A 26,980-nucleotide genomic window follows, 5' to 3' on the forward strand; every position below is an offset into this window, starting at 1 on the left:
ACTGTTCAGCTCAATTCAGTGTGACATTCCATCACCAGATGGTAAAATATCGTTAGCCTTTCTGGCTCCCCTCTCAGATTATAAAGTGTATCTGGCCATGTAACAGACCAACATATAAAAAGCTGATCATGTGACAAGCTCACTTCCTTGGTAAACTCTTAGCATTTCATGTGGTTACTCATACATTGACCATGAAGAGTAAGTTCAGTTTAGAACAAACGGTGAAAGCAATTCAACTATATAAATGCAGGGAGAGTCCTCTGACCACTACTGAGAAATCTGATGTCAGAAAGATTCAAATAAACATCAAGGTACATTCAGCTGCAATGAATTGAAAGACAGAATCGACTGATGCAGAGCTACAGGTATAACCAGATGCTGTGCCAAGATTTGACTGACAATGTGGTTTATCACCATGACTAATGATTATTCACAATTTTTAAAAAAATTAGCTGTTACATTCATAACCTGATAATATTCCTGTGATTTTTTAAATGAAATATTTAATTTATAAAAACTAGTTATTTCTTTCATATTTTACATGTAGTTATTATACATCTGTTTGATTTCCCTTTAGAGAGGACACCATTCTTATAAGGTCACTTTCCTGCTACAGAAGAGGTGGCTTTACAAGAGGGGGACCACTGTACTTAAATTGGTGGTTTTGCCTGTCGAAGTTTGCATAATTACAAGTATTTCAAATAAAGAACATAAAAAAACAAAATCATGACAACAACAGTGATTATTTCAATGCTCAAAACACTACTACCACCTCAGCAGCACAAATCAAACTCTGTCAAGATCAATCACTTAAACTCAACACCAAATGAAGCCAATGTAAGTTAATCGGTCATTAAAATATGTGTGAATGATCTCTTCTATAAAATAAATTCCACAAAGCTGCACCATAAATTACTTTTTGACAACCATGGCATTAACGCCATGGCTTAAGAGTGGTAAAATTAAACTTAGATCCACGTCAGTTCAGAGCATGTCATCATTTCATGTGTGAGCCAAACTCTTGACCAGCTGTCCCTTGCACAATACAATTAGCAATTATTGTACATATTTTATGAGTTCTAAGCCCATCAAAGTGCAATGATGAAAACTAAATAGAAAAATATCAGAATCAGTCCTTTGTTTGAGCCTGCCTCATGTATGAACTTTATCAATAAGGTGATTAATGGTGAATTGATAATTGCTACTCGTGTGAAAATGTGTGGAAGATCTGACCTAATTATCTGTGGCTTTGAGAATGCTGGACTTGTTTAATTAAAAACTTTCAGGATTTGTCAATTCAGTGACTTTGTCCACAAATTAGTGCAGTTCAATACTCTACAGTAATTAGTGTTAATACCTAGTATTTCATTAGTAACTGCACTTCAAACAAAGTACTAGTACTCTATAATCATGTTGATCACTGGGATTAAGCAAGCATGAATAAAATGAGCCATCCTTTCACAATGATTTAAATTTTGTCACAAGTTTCACGTAAATGAGGAACTGTGTTGAATAAGTATTAAATCCAATTTGTATGTGCTACCAACATTTATTGTTCTTTCTTTCATTTTCAGTAATATTAATGTGCTTGATCACATTTTCTCATGTCACAACATATTGATTCTGGGCTGTGAATGCAGCAACTGGATACCGTATATATAGATCTGCACTGAAACAATATAAAATGTTTTATCAGTATTTTTTTTAAAAAAGGTACAAATAAAATAAATACCAATAAAGCTAATTTTTATAACACAATTATGGAAAGGACACTGATTCATGAAATAGCTTTGTTGATCTCTAGAATGAAATGCATTAAGGAGATTGAGGGAGGGGGCTTCTTTATCATATGTGGCTAATTTTCATAGGGTGTTTAAATTTGTGGTTTAGGGTAGCAATGAACTCCATGAAAATTAGTGACACTACATTGATTGTTTTGCCTTCAAATCAGTTTAGTATCCATTGTCTGATCATAAACTTCATTCTGTATAAAACAGTTGTTTACATCTTAAGCTTAAAGATGAAATAAACATAATTGAATTTATTCATCATGTCCATGGCTCTCAGAGCCCACAATGTGACTAAGTGAACTAAATAAAAAATTAATTTGGATCTGCTTTTAACAGAAAGCAAATTTTTAGTAAATTGTGTTTCTCCAACAATACTTACCCGATCACATTAACGTTAGGGATATAAGCCTGCTACCTCTCGAATCCAGCCCTACTAAAAGACGAAAATTCGTCTTTTCGGTCTATCTCATATAGACCAAAGGGCAATAACTCTTGCCCCTTACCTCCCCTTGCCACCGCCAGGTGTCACTAGTTTTTTAAGCTGAGCGATATATATTATACGAGGATGCTCGCATAGCGGGGTGGTTGGGAGGGTTTTTAAGTAATATGATCGGGTAAGCATTCTCGGAGAAACACAATTTACTAAAAATTTGCTTTCTCCTTCAAATACGTTCCCCGATCACATTAACGTTAGGAGAATAATTAATAGGAGGAGGGAATGCTGAGCATCCTACCTCCACCCCGGGTACCTTCTAGGGAATGATGGCTGGATTCCCCATTTGAACGATAACCCGTTCTCCTAATTTCATCAGCAACAAGTCTAGGGTCACGTGATATGTGACCCCTATATACGGTTAAGAAGATAGTTATTGAAATCTTACCTACGAAATTTCACTGGCGAATCCAGCGAAGCTGATAGGCTGTGCCGATTGTTTTAAATGGGTCTGGTGGTCATCTGGGCTGCCGACACCGGACCTACCAGATTCAAGGTTTGCCTCTGCGAAGCCAAATCTCTGAGATAAAAACTGGAGAAGGTTGACTCTGCATGCCAGCCAACAATTTCTATTATATCTCGGATCAAAACATTGCGTTCAAATGCCAGGCTCGCCGAGATTGCTCTAATCTCATGAGCCATAATCTTCATGAGGCGACTCTGATCTTGTGAGACCTCAAAGTACGCTGAGCATATAACCCACTTCAGCCATGAAGAATGGGCTTGAGGGGTGATATCCCGTTTACCAGCTTTGACCGGAAGAAAGAGGCGCTTACGTGTGTCCCGACACGCCTCTGTGCATTTTAAACAGTGCTTGTGTGCCCGAACAGGATCTTGCATGGCTGCTGCTCTTGACTTATCTATGGAAGAGAGTGAGCGAATGACAATTCTTTGATTGCCAATGGATGGTAACCTATTTTTGGCTACAAAGCCTGGTTGCGTCAGGAGGACCACCAAAACATCTGATCTGAACTGAAGAAAGTTCGGGTAACTGGAAAGGGCATGTAACTCGCTCACCCTGCATGCTGAAGCTAAGGCTATCAAGAAACATGTTTTGTATGATAGTAGCTTTAACGAAGTGTGACCTAAAGGTTCAAATTTGTCTGAATTGAGCCATGTTAAAACCCAGGACAGATTCCATTCTGGAAACAGGGTGAGGGATTTTGGTCGATTGAAATCAAAATTGGCTAAAAGATCTGATAGATCTTTGTTATGCCCAATGTCACATCTACCATGATGGTGGAATGTGTCTGATATCATGGAGCGGGTAGCCTTTGATAGTAATTGGGGCCAACTGTTTCTCCTTGAAAAGCCAGAGAAAAAAGTCGGCCAGTTGAGAGATTGAGACACTCAGAGGGACGATGTTATTGATATGGCACCAGTCCCTGAAAAGACGCCACTTTCCCTCGTAAGCCTTCAGAGTGGAGGGCCTTCTTGCTCTTGAGATTCTCTCCACAATCGAAGGTTTAAATTGTTTGTCTCGCAAGGCTGCCCGGACAAGAGCCAAGCGTGAAGAGGAAGACGATCCGGGCAGGGGTGGAACACTGGTGACAGCGGTTGTTTGAGAAGATTTGGGCTGGTTGGAATCTTCCTGGGTAGATCTATCGCTAGATCGAGTAGATCGGTAACCCAGGATTTGTTCCATCTGAGAGAGGCAATCAGAATCATCCGACAGTTTTGACCCCTTAACCTCTTGATTATTTTTGGTACCAAAACCGTGGGAGGGTAGGCGAATGCCCACAACCCCTCCCAGCTGATTGACAGAGCGTCCACAGCATAAGCCTCTGGGTCTGGAACCGGAGAGACGAAGGTGGGCAACTTGCGATTCCACCTTGTTGCAAAAAGATCGATCATCAGACGCCCCCAGAGTGTGCAAATCCGAAGAAAGACTGATTGACGGAGTGACCATTCTGTGTGAATGACTTGACCTCTCCTGGATAGAGTGTCGGCCAAGACATTGAGTCTGCCGGGAGTGTGTCTGATTTGTACGTTGATGTGGAGGTTGTTGCACCAATGTAGAAACTGCCAGATCAGAATGCACAGGTCTGGTGATTTTGTGCCCCCTTGTTTGAGGAGGTAAGTCACCACCACAGACATAATGAGGACAGTTTTTCCTGAGAGTTGATCCTTCCGGAAATGAAAGGCATTGATGACAGCCCTCATTTCTAAAAGGTTGATGTGGAGAGATCTCTCCTCTGGCTCCCACGTGCCGCTGACTGTAGCGAAGTCCGGCAACAGGTGGGCACCCCAACCGTAGGTACTGGCGTCGGTACATATCGTTATCTCCGCTTGGGGCATCTCCAGAGGAATCCCCGTGGACAGCCAACCTGGGTTGTGCCACTGACTCAGGAATGATCGTATCTTGGGCGTGATCATTATTGTTTGATTGAGGGGACTTGAAAAGGGGCGCCATTGTGCCAGTAACATCATTTGTAAGGGACGCATAAAAAGACGGCCAAGTGGGATCAAGTCCGCCGCTGCATTGAATAATCCGAGGAGTTGCAAGAATTCTCTTGCTGAAATCCACGTCCTGTTGGAAACGGACTTGACGAGTTCGACGATCCGGATTACGCGAGCACAAGGAAGCCGTACCAGATTCAGATCCGTGAGAAACTCCATACTCAGATGGACAAAACGCTGAGATGGATGGAGATCGGAATCGGAGAAATTTCCGTGACATGGGGTGGATAGGGACGTGAAAATATGCGTCGGTCATATCTAGACTGACGGCATACTCGTCCTGCCGGATGGAAAGATGGATTGATCTCGCCGTTTCCATCTTGAATTTCAGTGGTAAAATGTATTGGTTGAGGCGACTCAGGTCGATGATCGGCCTCAACTTGCCGTTTGCCTTTTGGATAAGAAACAGCCTGGAATAAAACCCCCGGCGATTGCGGGTTTTTCACAATCTCCACCGCCCATTTTTCTATGAGCGACCGTATCTCCTGTTGTAGAAAGGTATCCTTCTCCCGATCGGACGGTACGTCTGTGAAGAGGGGAGAGGAGGACAGGGGAGGGGGTTGGATAAATGAAATCCGAAGTCCCTCCGAAATGACCTGGATCACCCAATTGTTCAGAGGAAAAAAGGTGATCCAGTGGTCCTGAAATTGCAGGAGGCGGCCACCTACAGGTAGGCTGTCCGCGGGTGGTGGAGAGGGTATGTCAATTTTTTGAGTTAGGAGGCTTGAAGACGGAGAAACTTTGTTTCTTACCGCCTCTGTATGGTTGCTTCCTAGCTTGATTAGACTGTTGTTTCCTGGCATTGGGTTGGGATCTATAGTGCACATTTGATTGTAAGGATCCCTTGTCCCTGGTCCGCCAATCATCCCTCCGCTGTGGTGGCGCTCACCAGATAATATGTACTTTTGAGAGAGTGACGTATGTAAGGTGAAGTAGTTCGCATTTAAAACATGCACAGTGGAGAGAATGTTTGCATACCTCTATGCTACATTAATGTAATGTGGATGATATTTCTTTTGGATATTGTACTTTTGGAAATTTTACATGATTTAAGCACACTGCTAACTAAAATGACTGCTCCCTTGTGTTCAAAAATCAGTCTGAATTAGTCTAAAGTACACTATACATAGCAGCTATTAAAATAGGGAAAATGAATTTTGCCAGACTAGACAATACCAGCTTCTGAAAGTGCAATGAATGAATTACCAAATATATAAAATGTAAAAAAAGTTATCGGCTCTTTTTTATACAAATGACCTCTGAAGTTCAGGAAGTGAAAATGACCAAGTAGAGCTAGCACTTTTTTGAAAGGTGCACATTTGAAGTAAGGCCAAGCTGTATACTCTATAACCCATAGTACACCCATCAATCATACACCAAAATAAAGGGAATTAAAGGTTCTTTGCATTATACCTAAGATATACAAGGTCTTTTTTAAATAGCCAGTATAACCAGTGAGGAAAGCCGGGGACATTCTTTTTCTTTAAATTCCTAACCCTATGCAAAATGCGAAACTGTATAGCGCCACCTGTGGCCGGGGCTGATTTTTTCTAAACGCCTGAGAGGGTTGGGCGGCGAGTTGGAGGGACAGTTCCTGAGCTGCCTGCTTCCGAACTTCTTCAATTTTTCCTCCAAAGAGTAAAGGCGACCCAAACGGAGTCATCCGTAAAGCCAGAGTATGATGGGGCTTGAGCGACGTGGACCGCAGACATGCGTCATGTCGTATCAGGTCTAAGTTGGCAGAAGCAGTCAACGCATTAGCCATGGAATGGTGAGCTGCCCTGCTAATAACTCTAGCGATCCGGGCCGTTGCTTCTCAAGCGTGGTCATTGTCGGATTTTTCTGTGAGTCGGAAAATGGCTAATGAAGCCAAGTCTAACATTGAAGACGTAGCGACTACGTTCCGGACTAGCTTTGACATGGCATGGAACACACTTTTGTCCACTTTGTAAAACAGTGGAGCTGATGTGAACTGCTGCCATATTTTTGTCCAGGGCCTCAAGATCCGTACCGAAGGCGTGTGAATGAGTTTTGTACCAGCAACCCTTTTATTTCGAACGTCGCTGGTACTTGGCTTTCTGAAAAGAACGCCTTAGCATTCCCCAGATCACCTATTCGTCCTGATAGACAATCACTGATCTCCTTAATTTTTGCCGACTGGGGAAGGAGCCGGAAGGACGGCATCTCTTCCTCCCCGTCAAGATCTACAGACGCCTTAACTTTGTAGTCTTGTGTGGCGGTAGGAGGTGGAGGGCATTCTGAAGTTGCCAACACCTTATAAATTTCTTCCACTGCCGCCTTGAAGCCAAACTCAGTCCGTTCCATGGTTGGATCTGCGTACGGCTGATTTGCAGGAGTTTCGTCACCCTCATTGTGTGCCGAGTCGTGTTCTGTAATAGCTTGCATTTCTGGATAGAGCATACCAGGTGGCATAGATGACGCGATTCCGTCATCCTTAACACTGTCACTAACTCTCCCTTGTGGATAAGCCGTGAACATATGGACGGCCGGCCCTGCCGGCTGGTTTGTCTGGCTTGTGGTCGGCCTGAATGTTGGCGACGGTCCTGCTATCAGCGGTACTGGCTGCTCCAATGGCCTGGCTGGACGGACAGATTTCTCACTAAAATCTCCGCCATAGTATTGGTATGTTGCTGGCGGTACAGCTTGACAGACGGATTTATCACTAAAATCCCCGTAAGTCATGTTTGGTCGGATCCTTTTACCAATAGGGTCCCCATGCTGGGACAGTTGGACAGCCGGTGATGTAGAGGTTGTATAAAGAAATGGATCCAATGGATCCGGTAAAAACCCCATGCGTCCTGACTTACAGGCCCGAAGGCCATGCTCGGATATGTGGGGGGACTTACGCCCACTGGGCAGCCTGAAATTGGGGGAACATTCCCCCAAAGAGTCAGACAAAGCTGTGTTAGCGAGCGAGGGAAATAAGGGTAATATCTGGCCTGATGTCAAGAGCTGCGTCGTCGTTTCCTGGACCAAACGACGCATCTGTTCAAAGTTGGACTGTTGTACCCTGTCAACATTATTTCCCTCCATTGCCGCTGATGTTACTGTGGCTGACAGTTGCAAACGACAAACTTTAGATGGAGGGGGGGACCCCAACGTCCCCCACAAGGCTCGCAATGGAGGCTGTCTTCGGATGTATACTGAGGACATCAATGCTATCTTTCTTCGACTTATTCCGTCTATCCCTCCCTTTTGCTGCCTTCTGGACTACATCAGTCCACATTTGCTCTGTCCAAGTATTACACACGCTGCATGGTATAGATGATTTACACTTGGTACATACAATACAAGAGTCACGGTTGTCTTCTTTTGCTTTGAACTTTTTGCATTTCATGCATTTGGTTGACATTTCTACTGAAACGACACAAGAAAAGAAAACAAAGCACAAATTAGCAATTCAGCATGTTATTAATTCGCTAATACCACAACCGTTACTAACGGAATAAGCGAAATTAGTCAGTGTCACATTAACTCTTAATTAACAACACGAGTTCCACGATAGCGTGTGTAACATGGTCTTCAGTAAACGAAATCCGTAAGGGTGACAAAGTCACTCAATTTTGAGAAAAATTGTTAAAATAATGTATACAACCTGTAGAAGAATGATTGTCCAACGCAATAAATCCAAATTTAACTTCGGGTGGTCCAATTTAATGCTAAGATGGCTTGGATTGTTTGGAGGTATAATGTACGTGTTATCAGTACAAGTGAAGCTTAAAAACTAGTGACACCTAGCGGTGGCAAGGGGAGGTAAGGTAATTTTCGTCTTTTAGTAGGGATGGATTAGAGAGGTAGCAGGCTTATATCCCTAATGTTAATGTGTTGTTGTTGTTGTTGTTGTGGGGTTTAACGCCATTTTTCAGCACGATAGGCTATACATGGCGGCCAGTATTAATGGTGGAGGAAGAACCCGGAAAACCCCGGAAAGAACCACCGACCCACGAGAAGCTACTGGCAAGCTTTCTCACATGCCCACATTGGCTGAATCTTAGACTCGAACCGCCGCAGACAGAGGTGAGATGGCAGTGATCCGTAACGAAGAGCGCTTTAGACCACTCGACCACTCTAATGTTAATGTGATCGGGGAACATGTTTGAAGGAGAAACAATATATATGTATAGTATGCCAACCAAAATCTTCTCAATTTTTCATTGCATACACTTCCAACAGTATCAAATATAATCTACCTACCTTAATGCCAACTCCTGTGAACTGCTCTACAAGAGGCACTTCTTGTGACTGAGATCCTTCCTCATCGTCCTGTCAATGAACAAAGGTACTGTTAATGATACACTATATATCAATGATGCCATATTTAATATTCTTCTAGACAGGCATGGCACACTCTGGAGACTATTGACCAAAGGGTCTAAATGAACTGGACCTTTGGTCAAGATTTGTGGCATTAAAATGAATCTACTGGGCAGAAACCATTTTTATCTTGTTAGACCTACCATTATCTTTACACCCAAAAATCTCAAGGTTTCCTTCTTACCCAAAGCACAAGTCATCTACAATGTTTGGTTAAAGAACCTATCTGATAACAGAAGTTATCCTGCAAAACCCATTTTTCTTTTAAATTGCAGCAACTTATAAAAACATCAATAATTACATTGTATTTTAATCAATTTAGTTCAGAGAGTAGGTAGCCATTGATTCTATTGATATATTGAGTGGGTATTTCTGCAGTTTTCATGTATTCACTGTCAATACTATGATATGAACTAATTAAGAACTTTGAAGGTCTTAATTTTTCTGAAATAAATAAAAAGAACCATGGCTGTCTGACTTCACAAGTTCTATGCTTCAGTTAGCAATGTGTGGAGATATATGTAGCTGTCACATAATTAACCTATTTAAGGTCTCCCAAATACTCTTCCCAACAGAGCCTGATAAAATACATGGACAGTATATCAACTTGAAGATAAAACCGAAGACATATGTTTGGAGATCCCAGAGTATATGTGTATGGCACTATTATTAAGAATTTTACATGTGAATATGCAGAAATTGTGAAACTGAGGCAATCTTGAGCCCTCTACAAATGTGAATGAGGGTAGTCTTCATATATATATATATATATATATATATATATATATATATATATATATATATATATATATATTTCAAAAGTTTTTCATAAAAAGAAATTTCTCTTTCAATCACTTTGTGAGAGATGTGTCCAATTATCCAACAATTCATGCTGCAAATAAAAAAAACATTCCAAGCATTAATCAATTCCTCAGCTCAAGCAATATATAAGAATTATTAATCTTTATATCATAAAACACATATAACAGGGAGTGACTTTCATAGTGATCTTGCTTTTGGTTTTTCTGGCTAGGCAAGACTAGTGACTTCACTCAGAGATGCTCCCAGGATTTTACCATAAGGAAGGCTATCCCCTCTTGTCACCAAAGATATGGGGTGGTAGTAGAAAATAAAAAGGCCCAGAGGAGGGGGTGGGAGAGGAGGAAACGGACATTGTTCAGTATTTACCTAACTATTATCTCTCTTTCTTCCTACTCCACTCTGTTAAGGCTCTATCAGTCAAAATCTTCAACGACCTCCCTCTAGTTTTATAAGCGTTGATGTGTTTATTGTTTCTAAGATTAATCTATTCCTAAGCCTTTTGAATATTGTTTTGTGCTGAGAACCCCTTTTTACTGTCTCTGGTTTGAAGGGGCATATGCATAGCTAGCTTAGCCAATTTCGACAAGTTAGGAAATTGTTCTTTATGGTTATCATTTACTATCTTTTAAGACTCTTATTTGTTCAATTTATTGTAACAGAAATAAAGTATGTATAATGCTATGCAGAGCACATTATTATATGCGCAACCATGAACTTCTGAGAGTTCTTGTGCACAACCACTTTCCAAGTGTGCGAATTCTTACAAATTTTGCACAAATCATGTGACCCTGGAAGCATCTCTGTTTCAGTGTGTGATTTCTAGTCCTCTTCTTAAATTAACTTACAAGGAACCAGAAACACTTTATTTTTTTAACTTTAATAATGCCATGGGGGTACCTTTTTCTCTTCCTACCCCTCCCCCCTCATAGCATATTACTCTATGTTCTACATAATAATGTCTTACCCCTTGGTCCTGATCACCCTTCTTCATCACTAACACTGCATGACCCTGGGGGGCAAGCTTCTTGAAAATCTCACTAAAATACTTTGAGACCTGAAAGAAAAAACAATGTTTGAAGACCATTAAAGGTAAATCTTGTTCCTACCTGTGTAAATTAATATAATTCAATTTTGGCAACAATAAAAATATAAAAAAATAGATGCAAAAATACAATTCTGAGTATCAGATATAATTTTTTTCCTCAGGTTTTAGAGCTACTTAAGCAGAAAACCTCATTCTGCATTTCTTCAGCTTCTCAAAAAATCTCGAGGAAGCCACAGTAGCTCACTTGATGGGGCGTCAAAACTCGCAATCCAAGTCTTCAGGACAGCCCAGATCAATAAATAATTCTGGCCTGATCACATGGTGTTAAAAATGACCAAGACCACAAGTCTGAATATGATTGAAAATTCCAAAGGATTCCTACTAATCAAAGCAATGTACTTCAAGTCTGTACTTCTGGAAACTGATAATTTACATTTTTGAATTTCTAAACTGTGAAGCCTTCTGGATTACATTATCTCTGAATTAAAAAATATGGACAACGCATTAAAATTAAGTTTTGCACCAACTACAGATATTTTGTTTTAAATGGTCAATAGGAGTATGTTTTGAATGGTCAATAAGAGTAAAGACTTTGTGCGTGGCAGTTAAATACTATTAATTACGCAAAGAAACCAATCAGACACCAACTGGTCAAGATAGGACTTTGGTAATAATGTACCAAACTCTTTATCCAAAATGATAAAACAAGTAACATTAGAACTAATGAAAACAACTATTTTCCACATAGTAGGACAATTATATCAGAAAGTTCGACTGAGCTTAAGTTAACTGGTTTACCTGTTTGAATGTCAACTGGATGGCTTCATACTTCCTATGATCAAGTGCATTCATCAGATCCAAAATTGACTGAAAGTAAAAGAAAAAATTACATTATAAATAAGGACCATTTACGCTAAAGCCATAAAATGCCAGTCCAAACATGCAATTTGGGAGAATGATGTACCTGTCAGTGTTCAAAGAGAGCATAAACACAATAAGATAAACTGATATCTTATTTATCATTGAAGTGCAAATATACTTCTATTCTTGTTCTCCTCCTGTGGAAATAAATAATCACTAACAGTTAATACTTATGCAATAGATGGCCCTGGTTTTTAAACTAGTCATATATTCTTTGTTCTATGTCTTACCTTATGAGCCCTATCCAGCTCTTCCTTCCGCTTCATCAGTTTTTCCTTTTGATCGGAAAAGTTGACAAATTGATCCAAAGCCTTCTTGTTCACATGACTATACTTCTTCAGCTCTTGGTTACACTGATCCAGTTTCTTAAATAACTGTAAAGTAAGACTCAGTATTTTAAAAACATCATATTAAAAGCAAACCAAATTTAAACTGAACATACCCATACCTTATCTTCTGCACGGTTCCAATAATGTCTGCAAATGACTGTCTGAGACTTAAAGGACAAAATTTTACAAGAACACGACATATTTTGCTTTTCTTGCAAACTTGTTTACAGTGAAAACACTCTTTCATATCCTAACACAAGACATTTCCATATGGTTCTTTAAGCAGAAGACAATCTATTTTAAATCTTCCCATTAAACATGATATGTAATGGAACTATGTTATTGTCTGATCAAGTGAAGAAATATATCAATAACAGATGTTCATTCACAGATCCTTAGTTGAATGATCTACATAACTAAAGCTTGATCCCTGCAAAATTGTCACATTCCCTCATAATTTTCACTGACATACACCAATTATTTTTTTGCCCATTTCCATAACTTTTGATGGTCTGTTAAAGCACAATATGCATTTTAAAGGTTTTATTTTTTTTTCTAGACTGAGGAAACCCTGATAAGTAACTGGACAGTTTTTCTAAATATGAAACCCATGATTTCTAATATTCTTCAAAAATCTTTGAACAAACCAAAGACTGCTGATAATCTTACTCCTCTTGTCATACTAATTATCCTATCCATATATGTCTATGCATAATCTACACACCACTGCAACAGATACCTATGATTCTGGAACAAGTCATTCACATCAACAGTCAATCCAAGAAACTCCAAAGCTAAATCTTGTGCTTGGTCAAACTTCAGTCATTTGCCTTTAAGTTTTGAATATTAGGCATTACGCATAATGTATGGATAGGATCAAGTTAACCCTAACTTCACACTGCATCACTTTTTCTTACAAGCACTGTTCCTTACCTGCTTCACACCCAAATTTTGGTATTTCTCGAAAGCATCACTTGGTAACGAGCCAAGTTCACGAATCTTCCTCATGCATTCATCTTTCTGCAATTACAGAAATTATCTTAGTTTTACAAAGCAAAAAATCCACCCAAACAACTGCTTAAGTGAAGGGAAGAAACTGAAGGAGCAAATATGAATCAAATTTTTCTGAAATACTGCTTAAAAGATTTTCACTACAATTTGTTTACAATATTTTAGTGAAGAAAATAAATTCAGAAGCTCAAGCTGCTACACACTGCCCCAACAAGAACTCAAATGTATAAAAAATGTCTCAAATATGTACATCTGGAAAAAGAAAAATTCAGCTGTATTCTGCTATTCATTAACTAATTTTATTATTTTCTGCATAGCAAGTAAGCATATTTTCAGGTGGATCTCTTGTATCCCTGAGGTATATTCAATATAACAGTATCTCTATATTCTCTTCCCTGGCAAATTTATGTAGCACTGAGGAACGTTAGTCTAAATTTCAGTTGCTCTTTTTCTTTGGTTCCTGTTCGTTTGTTTATTGCAAACAAAAACTGTGTGGAAGTGTAGATATGATTGAATAGATAGGTATGTGTAATATTGTTTTGGATAAAATGAGAAAAATGTGAACAAAGTATAAATCAATCATATAAATCAGTTTCTTAAAGATGAATCTTGGCAACACAGACCAAGCAGACTTTTAATGGCCACAGAATTACCTTTTTGAGAAGCAAGCTCTGTTTATTGGACATCTTTTCCAGCTCTTTGGCATCTTCACTTATCTTCTCCTGATGTTCCTTCTCCTGACCCTGGTGAAGACATTGTGTTAGGTGTTATTAGAATACATGCTATGAATATCCTACTGTATATATTTTCTTGTGTAAATCTCGATAATTTCAGGTGCACATGTATCTAAGGTCTCAACAGTGCGTGTGTGTGTGTGCATGTGTGTGTGTGATTTGGATTTTTAACGTAGCTTTAACAATTTTTCAGTCATATCATTACGATGTCTGCAGTGTTGCAATTTATAGTGATGCCTAGCACTGGGGCATCATGCCACAAACATGTAGCATGATGTACCACCCAGTCACATTATCATGACACCAGGCCGACCAGTCCTAACAGTACCCTCTTAATGTTGAGTGCTTTGCGAGGCAGCTGTTAGTGCCATTTTTATAAGTCTTTGGTATGACTCGACCAGGGTTTGAACTTATGACCTCCTGCATCAGAGGTGGATGTCTCAATATTGGATTAGATTTTATGAATTCTAATAATGAATACTAGTGGTACACTTCAACATTTTCATTATGTTGATACTGACACATCTACATTTAGACAGTTGGTAATGATTTGGCAGGACAACTCAATAAATGACAACAAATGTGTACAAATAGTCAAATCTGCCTCCTGCTGTTGTTGTTGTTGTTGTTGTTGTTGTTGTTGTAGGGTTTAACGCCATTTTTCAGCACATGATAGGCTATACATGGCGGCCAGTATTAATGGTGGAGGAAGAACCCGGAAAAACCCGGAAAGAACCACCGACCCATGAGAAGCTACCGGCAAGCTTTCTCACATATCCACATTAGCCGAATCCGAGACTCGAACTCACGCAGACAGAGGTGAGATGGCAGTGATCCGTAACGGAGAGCGCTTTAGACCACTCGGCCACTCGGGGCCCCAATCTGCCTCCTGCAAGTTCATTAATGATTTACGAAATTTTCACATAATTAGTAACAAAGCTTGGAAAAACAACCAGCAGATATTTTCAAAATCCTTCTATTTTCATCTAAATGAACAACTATACAAACCTTTGCAGTAGTCTATCAGAGTGGTCACACATGGTATGCTTGGTATCACATCATTTGCCTGCTAGTTAATTAACAGTAACACTGAACAATTACATGTAAAACCCATTATAACATGGTTCATTATAATGTGATTCTGCTTATAGCATGATGGCAGCATGGCTCCCATTTTTTAATTTAAGATGACCTATCTTTATAAGATCCTAAATACATACTCTCTGAAAAGCCAATTACTTATATCCCTAGATGATTTTTAATCCCAGCACTGTATTTAATGTTGCCTTAACTTAATATGCACCATTTCCGCCATATTGGCATGTATACAATTCAAAACTGAAGTATATATGATGTCCGATCAAACCCGGTGAACAAAACAATATATGATCGAGAGATTAGTTAAAACTGATGATATTGAAATTTCAATGCACAATTTCTATGGGGAAGTTTACAGAAACATTTGGTGATGCGATCCTGCTTATATTGCGATGTTATTCATTGGACCCCGAGCATTGCATTATAATGGGTTTTACCTGTATCAGGTCAATGGAGTCAGGGCCATATACATGGAGGTGTGTTTTTATACATAAACCATCTATATGGATTCCCAAACAACTGAATGCATGATGTATTTCCAGCTTTCGTCAAGTTTTTATCATCTTTATGCATTTCTGTCAAACTTTATGGAATTTATTTATCATTGTCAAAGCAAATTATAACTTCATCTTAATCAATTTTTATTTTTTATGCATATACATCAGTTATGACCATATCCTGGTAAGATATTGTAGGAAGAAGTGAGTATGTATGAAATCAATGGCTTTACTTATTATAAGTTGTGGTGTCGAGTCTTGGATGTGGATCAGTATCTTGTCTCCTGAAGACAACATTATATAGAATCCTGAATGTACTTACCAGATCACAAAGAAAGAGAATACCAACTACCTTGCAAATCCAGCCCTCAAAAGAGGAAATAAATATGGTAATCACATCTTTTGACATATATTGGCAATAAAAGTGCTTAAACATGTGCTTGCCATGACACAAGTCAGATGAGAGTGGTTTGAAACATGCTGAGGGCAGGTTGGCTAGTGAAACTAATTAAATGATTATCCTGGTCCCCATAACGCTGCTCATGCAACTGAATGGGCAGCTGGTTGTGCAGCGCATTCTATTTATAAATCTGAGTTCCTATTGACATGCTTGATGGAAGGCAAAGGATGGTTAATAACTGGTATGTCAGTGTGGAGCAGTGGCAGCTGGTAACATATATCAGCCAAATCAGAGTCAAACCGCATGTGTCCTGCCTTACAGTCCCAAAGGCAATGCTCCAACATGCAGGGGGACTCAGCTATCTAAACAAGGAAGGAAACTCTCCCATTAGCTCCAAGGCACTATTGGAGTACACTTACCTGGCAAAATAAAAGCATTACTAGACATGTGACAAAAAGGCAACAATACCCCTGATGAAGCAACTGTGCTGTTGCTTCCTTGATCAACCATCATTAACTCCATATAAGATACTAGTCTGGTGTCATTAAGGCACATCCAGTGTGTGTGTGTGATTTGGATTTTTAATGTAGCTTTAACAAGTTTTCAGTCATATCGCTATGATACCTGCAGTGTGGCAGTTCATAGTGATGTCTAGCACCGGGGCATCATGCCACAGACATGTAGCATCATGTCCCACCCAGTCACATTATCCTAACCCCAGGCCGACCAGCTTTTACACTAACCTCTTTGTTATGACCCAGCCAGGGTTCAAACCCACGACCTCCTGCATCCGAGGTGGATGCTCTAACCACTATACCATCGGAGTGGTTGACACATCTAGAGACAATGCATTATCTGTTGCTAGCCGAGAAGATGTGATAGATGGTGACTGACAACCCTTTCCAGGGTAGGAGGTGGGGGGCTGGTGCCAATTAAGCATCCCCCACTATGCTAACATGGGAAGATGATTTCAGGTTTAGACTTAACATGTTGCATTTCAGAAAAATAAATCATATCATGCTTCACTTTGATCTTTCATGATTTTCAGGACAGCCATTGTGGAAGCCATACTGAAAGCATGATTGCAACCATTTTCAATTAATACCAACTAGGCATCATAGGAAGTCTATTGGTTAAAAACCCCATTATTATATAACCATCCATCTGGAAGGAATAGAGATATATTTTCAAGATGTCCACCATGTGTCCATATTGAGTGTCAATCTACATCATTTTTATTTAAGAAAAACTAGACACCATTATGAACTCTTCTGGTGAAAACTCCATATTGATATTACTTTCCATTCTGAAGGAGAAAGAACCAGATTTTCAACATGGCTGCCACGGTAGCCATACTGGATATCAGACATGCACCATTTCCATTTAAGGCTGCTCCATTTCAACAAACATGGTAACCATGGAAGGCACTTCTTGAAAAAATTCATTCCAGGGTACTCTGATTACTCAAGGAGTTCATATGAAAATGACACAAAATTCTAAACATCATCTATGGGTGACAACTGCACATTACATGTGCCTTCCACAAACTTTGACAAATATGAAAATATATCCACAAAATTCCCAATAGTTATCAATTCCTTGCAAATACTTGAACATGTAAAACTGTAATACAATTATTGAAGAATGATTTAAATTCATTAAGTTTGATGAAGGATTTGAAGAGGCAACGCAGGACCAAGCAAGAGCTTAAACTAGCTCCACCTAGCTGGAATGAAGAGGAAGTAATTGGTAAGAGTTTCTTCCCTTTGCTGTATGGTATATATATATATATATATATATATATATATATATATATATATATATATATATATATATATAGACATGCACAAAATATTTGTTATTTGGAATGGCTGCATTCAAGAGGTAGTACGGCTTATGCTTTTAATGTTAATGTGCTATGGAACATATTCAAAGGAGAAATATGGGGATATGAAAATCAAAAAAAAAAAACAACAGAGGTTAAGATAATCCACTTATCTGTTGTTTATAAAGACTAGAGAAAACTGCAAGAAAACAAGTTCCATTTCATTTTCATAGTTGGATGAGCTGTAGTTCTGTTCTTACCTTCCAATGTTCTAAATTTGTCTGCAGCTCCTTTTGCTCCTTGTTAATGGTGTCTAACTGCTCATCCAGTTCTAAATGAAGATATTAAACTGATCATGTGACAAAACAAAATATACAAAGCTAAAAAATAAATATTATTTAAATAATATGGGATAAATAACTGCCAGGCAATAATAACCTGCTATGATACAAGATCAAAATGATAAAAACACAAAACTACATACTTTGCTCCAAATTGGTGGAAAGACAGAGGATGTTATGGCACAGGGATACATAGAGGCCAGCAGGCCAAGATGTAGTCATAAGCCTTATCAAACCAGTTCCTTCCTTGGACCTCAAATAAAACGTGAAAGCGGTTTTATATTTATTATACACATCCTCTTTTACACTCCAAATATTTTTAGCTTTACAGCATGAACGAAATTAAAATGAACTGGTACTGATAAAAGTTTGATTCATTGTCAAAAATAATGATGTACCAAAGTGAGATGACTTGTAACTAGTTCCAATCCGAGCAAGTGATATGAAAATACAAAATGAATGTCTGTATTGAACAATATGACGTAAAATTAAATCTTTACGTAATAAAAGGGTGTGATAAAGAGTTTAATGAACCTGTTACAACTGCAAGAGCAATTTATTGGAAACTCCGATTGCACCATACCTTTGCAAGACATGACCCTTGGAGTGATAAAAGGGTTCTAAACATCAATTCACGATTGCACCATACCTTTGCAAGACATGACCCTTGGAGTGATAAAAGGGTTCTAAACATCAATTCACCACTTATATTCTGTAACTCGTATGATGATTAACAATATCAGCAATCATTCTAAACAGCTGTACAGTGAGGCCCAGAATCGTATTATCTGGAAAAAGTCTGCTTTCTTGCATTCACTAGAGCCAAATGCTAATCTCTATTTGTGATAATCTAAACAAAAGGACAAATGTCTAGATTATTTGGGGGGATTTCACCGTAATCAGTGCATACCTTTCACATGTTTTTTCAGCTCAGTGAGTCGGTCATCGACTGTGGAAAGCTCAGTGGAGGCTGTCCCGAGTCGTGTTTTCCTGTCTTCAACAGATTCCTCCTGCATGTCAGCCAAAATTTTCTCTTTCTTCTTCATCAGATTGTTGTGAAGCAGATTCTCAAGCCGATTTTTTTCACCCTCAAGCTAATGAAAATACAACACATTTTGTTAAGGTTCACTTATGACCTTTAATGAATGGAATGAAAATACATTCTGCCTCAGAAAACATGCATTTTTCAAATTGAAAGCTCTTTCTATCTTGAGACTCTTCTATAACATCTGAATTAGACATGACCATGTACTTAACCATAGGATGCATCACTAGAAACAAGTTATTGGTACTATAACTTTATTCTGCTCAACAGCAAATCTTAGAACAACAAAATTTTGTTTCAAAAAGAGCAGTTTTAAATGCTGAGACAAAGTCCTAAAAATGATTTATCTTTGTATAAAAAGAAGGAGTGAATTTTTTTTTCAAATCCACTTATGCTGTAGTCAGGGAAAATGTCAGTCATCCCATTTTGCAAGACTGTACAATTACCACTACACTATTTGAGCTCTCACAAAAAAAAACAATGGCACCCAATGCAAGCCTAATACCAGAAGTGTCTTAAACCTGTTGTCATCACCCTGAAAGTAATGTGTGTAATCTCATAATCTGAACCCAGTTTAATATCAAATAAATGTCAGGTGCCTGTGTAAAAAGCAAAGTCAGCTTCCTATCCAACATGTAATGGAACAATAAAATGGCAAAAGTAATTGATAACTGATATTTGCTAGCTGTTAAGCTTCACAGCTTGATAAGAGCAGAAAATGAGGAGATATTCCCAAGATGCAAATCTGCATCCACCTGGCCCAGGAACGAGTAAGCAATCAAGTTTTCCTTGACACTGACACTTTTTACTCAGTCGGTATGAAACCCAGCTTATGTTTGGCTGGTACCCTAATGCCTACTTTCAATGTAATTAGAATATGGACTGTATATTAAATGCAGTCATGGCCAAGGACACCAACAGCATGGGATTCTGTATTGAGAATTGCCCCAACAGTCTCTAGACTTGTACATATTTAGAAAGGTCTGATAGCAAAATTCACAACAAAGGACAGTTCATGGTATCAAAGATTGCTATTGACAATAATGCTTAACACTTTCCCAGTGCCAGCTACGCAAAAATAATTAAAGATTTATCAGAATACATTTTCTTTAACTTTACATATCAAAAGGGATAACAGGGAAGGCAAGTCTTATTTTTCTCTGACATTTACTGAGATCTCATGTCAAAGACATGCTGGTACAATGTAATGTTAGAGTAGTCTTTCTATAATATTTGTAAGAAAAATACCAATATGGAGTTTACTAAAGAGTAACCAGTCAACTGGACTACTGTGATTGCCATGCAACGTGTCTGACCAGACAAATATGTCCAGGGCAAGCACAAAGATAATTCATACAGCAACTGAATCTCATCTAGAAGGTCCACAAGCTCTAAGATTCTGGTAAGAATTCAATCAACTTAACTTGTGACCAGTTCAATTATGACTCAGTTATTTTTTTTGTTTTTGTTTAATTCATTGGTGGCTGAAAATTCAATTTTTCCTACCAACTTTGATCAATATTTGCAAAATTAAAGGGCTTTTCCTTGTTGGAAACAAAACTATTCATTTTCTCAACATTTTCCCAGTAGTGTGGGATCCTTGATGTATTTTTGTGGGTATCAATTTTCATGCTTTTGTTAGAAAGACATTTTCATGGGTACTTAAATTTGTGGATTTCCTTGTCAAAGTCTACATATTCATGGGTATTTCATTTCAGGGACTAACCTCTACAAATATCCAACTATAAATACAAGAGAAAACTATGCAGACAAAAAAGGCTGGTTGCTTGAATGGTGGTTACAAATATATGAAAAGCAATTATGAGCACAAATCAAACTGTCAGGTTCAATCACCTAAACTGAGAGATCCCACAGAGCCATCAGCATGTAGTAAAGCAGTTACAGATCCACATCTTTCTTGTCTTAAAAACTGTCCATACAGCTGTTTTATCAGTATGTTCCGACAGATGAACATGGCATTAATACAGAGTGGTAAAATTCAAGTCACACAGATGATGATGACATCATTCCATTATGTGAATCATAAATGAAACCAGCATCACTCTGCTCAACGTTCTCATTAGCTTGTGGCAATCTTCGATGTGTATAAAGCCATCAAAAGTGCAAAAATGCTATCTAAACTTAAACACAATGGAATCACTCTTTTGTACCTGCCTCATGTACAGATGAACTGCAATCATTAGACTTAGCTGTAAACAAATACTACATGGAACTGAAATCATGCTTCAACTGATTTGCAACACAGGCCATAAACACCATGAAAGAAAAAGAAAGATGCCACTGATGAACATTAATGATCTTTATAAATGAACCTTCAAGCATTAATACATATGTCAATTCAAGCTTAAGGATAGCTGCAACTTACGAGGAAATGTCAGAGATCATATTTAATTATCTGAGATTTGGAGAAAACTGGACTTGTGTGAGTCTGCAATTTCAGGATTATTTCTCTGACAACCCTTTTTGTATCAGGAGATTTCACTGACAGGACATTAATTCAGCAGTTTGGGCCAAATATCCAATTAATGTGAGCTTTAGTACTGCACTATAATTAGTGTATACACATGGAGTTTATTAAGTGCTTATGCTGTAATTGGTGTATATACCTGGAGTTTAATAATAACTTGTGTTGAACTTAGTGTATATACAAGGAATTTAATAACTTGTGATTTAAACAACAGTTCTAGTATAATGACTTGCATTTTCTGAAGGATTTAATTTTAACAGGAAAGTTTTCTACCTGTAGTAGAAAGTAGAAATGTTTGTATTTATGTAGATTAATCACTCTGATGATCAATATCTGTGCTCACTCTTAAATTACACAGAATTGCAGAGAATAAAGTAAACTTATTTCACACAAGTATTTTTGACAGCAGTTTCATCTGAAGAAACAAAAAATAAGAATCAGATCTCATTTCTGTGTATTATTTAATTATTCTTTCTTTCATTTTCACTTATATTTTACCGCTTTCTGTTTTCTTTCTATCTTTATTTACCTCAAAAAACATCCATTTAGGAAGCGTAATCAACAAAACTGAATACTATGTATACACACACACACACACACACACACACATATATATATATATATTAAAAAGAACAATAAAAAATATTTTATAATCCTTATTACTATTTTTTCTGAAAGGGCTAAATTAAAAGAAACACAAGTAAAAGATAATAATTTTTGACAGTAATCAAACTGACTTAACAAACAAGTAAGCTTTTCTGATTGCTCAGGAATGTATCAGTAAGGAACAGGGGTGGGGGCACTTTCGGCATTACTTTTGGCTTGTTTCATAGGGTCTTTAAAATTTGTGGTATTCAGAGCAACCAAAAAGTGCATTAAACTTTTTATTTAATAATACTGATTCTGAAAATATTAACCATGCCATTATATACCCTCTAAATATGTACTATTGATAATTTAAATTCTAGTGATTATGCTGGATAAGCAATTTGTAACACTCGAATCTGCCAACACAAGACCAATAATCTGAATGACAAAAATCCATCTAAGCTTTCTTACTGTAAAGATTACTCCTCTCAGTCAACAACCACTATCTGTGTTGCTTAACCCCACCAGAAGGATATATTAAAATTAGGAGACAATTTTGCAAACTAACATTCATAAACCTATCTAATATCTCCCTCCTTAAGTTGTAGATATGCTGTGTGACATTACAAAAACATTCATATTCACTAATGGGTATTCTCTGCATGTAAATATGAGTGGAAATATGATGAAAAGATGAAAACGCTTTTCCTTTCATACTTCTTTCACTCTGATGCAATCTGAACTACGTTAATTGTTATTTATTACCGTTAGGAATGATAAATAAATATTACACTACGACAACAAGAATTTCATAATATTAAAGTGAGATTCATGCCAATCAGTGGGTTTATATTTGAAAGAAATCCTGTATGGCAGTACTGATAAAGTAATATGACTGTCGTTAAAAAGACTGAAAAAGATTTTGCATAAATGCACCTTGATTCTTTCCTTGAGTGAGTCCTTGTTTTGCTGAGTAAGTGTTTTTATCTGGTCTGTAAGATAGTCCATTTCCTGCTGGTCTTCTACACAAAGTTGAGACAGAAGGTCCGTCCCAAGTTCTTCCTTCAGTGACTGGGCTGTTGCTTTCATTGCATCGAGACTGCCCTGTAAGCTCGATACACTTCTGTCCTGAATAAATAGAGGAAAAACTTATCTTAAATCGTCTAAACTTTATATCTCCTCTATCTATGCTTTTAAAATAAGTAACATAAAAGAGTGAAGACAACAAGCTTTGTAAAATTTAACAAATAATTTATTTCCCTAGAATGCAAAGTGCAAAATGAGAAAAATGATCTTATGGTTTTACAGATTAAATCCAAAAATAATCCAAGAATTAAAATACACAAGTAATATCAATGAAAAGTTCTAAGTGAATCACAGTTTGAATCCCGATGAAAATCCATGATGGAAGGCGGTGATGTCTGTAATAACCTACAAAGTGCAGATGTGTCAACAGTCTCTTGTTGAATCACACAAAATATTATTCCAGTTTTGAATTCCGTATAAATTCTAGTAAATGTCTTTATCCAAGGATTATCAGAGCACATATGTATTGCCAGAAAAAATAATCACTTGAATTCAATAATTAAAAAAAATTAAAATTCATGCTAAATGATACATAGTCCAGGTATGACCTTGACTCAACTTAATGATTCATACTCTGAGAAAGATATAAAAAATATATTAAAAAAGTTGTTTACCTCGAACATTAAAAAATGATTCATACTCTGAGAAAGATATAAAAAATATATTAAAAAAGTTGTTTACCTCGAACATTAAAAAAGTCACGTAACACAGAACTGAATTCTATTCTGGACAATATCAAATCCAGTAAGCAATGTTACATTACAATAGGATGTAATGGAATTAATTTTTTTAAAAATCTAACAAACAAACAATTCAATTAAATATACATAGCACATCGTTCCACAACAGCGTATTTCCTCCCAACCCATTACTAACCCTAAGATCTAGAGACCAAACAAGATCTTGGGCTCTGAAGATTAGATCTGCTACAAATCTAAATATATGGGGGAACTGGGGATGAAATTTCAAGTTTCTCCTAACCTAAAGGATGGACTTTTGACCTTCTACATGATGGTAAATTCATATACCAAAAGATGGAATAAAAATTTAGTTTCTGACTTTACAAGACTTGATATCTGGGCCCAAATGACAATATCATATGCAGGATTAGATGGATAGCTTGGTAATATACTGAAGCGTCCAGCTTGTTTGTGTGAGATACTGAGGTGGTGCATGTGCCTCACCATAAAGCCTTTCTAAATGGGACATTCTGCATGCTCCCATACTGAGTCCAAGACCCCCACTGTGCAATGGATCAAGAACATGTAATATACACAAGCTGATCTATACACAATCAAACCATAATGAAATTTTGATCTTTCTAAAAACCCGTATAACTGGACTACGACCTTCCTGTATGCTCCCCAGTCTCATGAAAGTCAAGAATCACAGCATACTTGTTATGGAAATCCAGGCAGCTAATCCAGAATGGACAATACATTCCTAATGGATGTCGATGGGGCAACAGTTACATTTAGGATCAAGCAGACATCATAAAAACACTTACCAGATGTTCAAGGCGCAAAGTTATCGTTTAGGTCCAATGTTATGTCTTACTGGATGTCCTAGAGGCAAAATTTTCATTCTGAATCAACTAGACATCATAAGTAGTATTACTGAATGCCCGAGGGATGGACTAACTAGACATCATAATAGTCCTACTGGATGCCCAAGGAGCAACATTTTCATTTAGGACCAAATCAACATCATAAATAGTTATTGATAAGATAATTCATACAGAAGTGATAAAATAATTTTGATAATGGTCACATTGGACAGATCTGCACAATTCTCACTGTTGACAATTTAGTTCTCAAAATAAGTTTTTGGTGAACATCCCATGTTGCTGAATCTGTGAATGACAACGCTGCCATTCAAGACCAACTAAACCTTGAGATGAATAGATGAATAGGTGTGTTAAGTTCCATGGCAGTTCTCACAGTAGTTTAGATGGGGCAATGATAACTTGTGCTATCCGACAAAGGAAAACAGGACATCAAGATTCTGGTTTTAGACCAGCAGAGCTAATTACAAAGCATTTCTGTCGGTTTTTAAGTACTGTACAGTTCTCAGTGGTTGTGGGCCAGTCACGATAAAAAAAGAAACCAAGCATATCACCTCATGGTATCATTTTGCCTAAGAATAAACCTGTGTACCTAGTTCCAAAAGTCAAGCGGCTAGGCACAAACATTGTTTTTAATTTGTTTTCATGGATATCATGTTTATAATACAATTTGATGCATTTAATAATGTTTATCAACTTACTTGTGAAAATTCAGTTTCCTTAAATGACTGCATACTGGATACTATGAGGTCCAAGGTAAGAAGTTCATAATTTTATGGGGGAAAAAAAAAGAAGTTTGGGGATGAGGTGGGGACCAGAGTTTATTGGGGGCATGTTTGTCCATTGGACTGAATTCAGCATTTACAAGTTAGAAATATATTAAGACTGACCCGACAACTGGACAAATCTGTCAGAATTGCTTTTTTTTCAAGCTCATCTACATACCAGCCTAGACAAATGGATTACCTTCAGTGGCTTATTTTTCTCTAAATTCTTCAGTTCCTCAGTCATTAGCCTCACATCCGCCCTCATTTTGTCAAAAATATCTCTGCAAATAAATCAAATTTCATTTCTTACAAATCTAACTGATATTCAGAAATTCTCACTAACAAGTACAAAAGAAACACTAACGAAAACAAAATGTAACCCATCTGTATGAATTTTTAAATTATCACAAAATCAAGAATATAATTCTTTATCCAATACCGAGTCTTATCATCATGGATCTATCTGCACACAATAAAAAGTATGCATAACTTTTCATCTTTCAATATGCTTATATCTATTCAGCTAATTTCATTTCAATTTATGCATCATGTCAAATCAGTCAAGCTGAGAATAAGGGTCTATTCCAAGAACATGGTTATATATAGTGACTTTGATTCCACATCAATTAATAAAGAACAAAGTAGATGATATATAATCTATTGTCTAGCTTTATGCCTGGTCTCCTGTAATGTGGTATTTATCTAGCAATGACTACAGCATAACATGCTGGGTTGTTTTTGAAAAATACATGTAAGATGAAAAGTTTTTACTTGTTTCTGCTGTTTCTCGTCTCCATTTTCTGCATTTCACTGACACTGTGGTTTATTTGAGCCTCTAGCTCCTCCAGCTTTGCCTTGTGAGTCGCATACTCTGCCTCCTCTGTCTGCAGTTTCTTTGCAAGCTCAGTCTTACTCTTCTGGAGCTCTAGACGTGATCTCCGTGTGTCATAGTACCCACCTGTCAATGCTCCTCGGCGACTTACTTGGTCACCTGATAATATATAACAATTCAACATGTATTCTCTGACAGCAGAAATAGCGCCATCAACGGTACATTTAATGCCCACCCTGTGTTTAACACTGCAGTTTGTTATGTTTTACTGGATGGTAAAAAACTGTACTTAGGAGAAGCACGGAAATAAAAAAAAATCTAGAAATTCACCAATGGCTAAATCATCAAAACTCAGAATAAACAATCCCTAATCCTTCTGAATTATGTTGCCAAACTTAATTTGATAATAAAAAGCCATTCAAGCTATTAATGACCCCTGTGGCATGGATTAATCGTAATAAAGACTAATTGTGCTATTAAATTGCATATGCTCATTACCAAAGATGATG

General features: G+C 37.6%; 1 protein-coding gene across 1 annotated transcript in view; it reads right to left on the reverse strand.

The window, feature by feature from the left end:
- Positions 1-26,980, reverse strand: part of LOC149795406 (structural maintenance of chromosomes protein 3-like) — a 116,139-nt gene that overhangs the window by 11,850 nt on the left and 77,309 nt on the right. The window contains exons 20-30 of the mRNA XM_089965184.1: positions 26,411-26,630; positions 25,839-25,920; positions 23,159-23,350; positions 19,012-19,195; positions 18,021-18,091; positions 13,860-13,949; positions 13,129-13,215; positions 12,097-12,240; positions 11,744-11,812; positions 10,865-10,954; positions 8,959-9,027 (exon numbers count right to left, since the gene is read on the reverse strand). Coding sequence (XP_089821310.1) covers positions 8,959-9,027; positions 10,865-10,954; positions 11,744-11,812; positions 12,097-12,240; positions 13,129-13,215; positions 13,860-13,949; positions 18,021-18,091; positions 19,012-19,195; positions 23,159-23,350; positions 25,839-25,920; positions 26,411-26,630 — 1,298 coding nt within the window. The remainder of the gene's footprint in view (positions 1-8,958; positions 9,028-10,864; positions 10,955-11,743; positions 11,813-12,096; positions 12,241-13,128; positions 13,216-13,859; positions 13,950-18,020; positions 18,092-19,011; positions 19,196-23,158; positions 23,351-25,838; positions 25,921-26,410; positions 26,631-26,980) is intronic.

The sequence above is a fragment of the Sinohyriopsis cumingii genome, chromosome 7 (assembly GCF_028554795.1).
Source record: "Sinohyriopsis cumingii isolate HCF-2022 chromosome 7, ASM2855479v2, whole genome shotgun sequence".
Classification (NCBI taxonomy): domain Eukaryota; kingdom Metazoa; phylum Mollusca; class Bivalvia; order Unionida; family Unionidae; genus Sinohyriopsis; species Sinohyriopsis cumingii.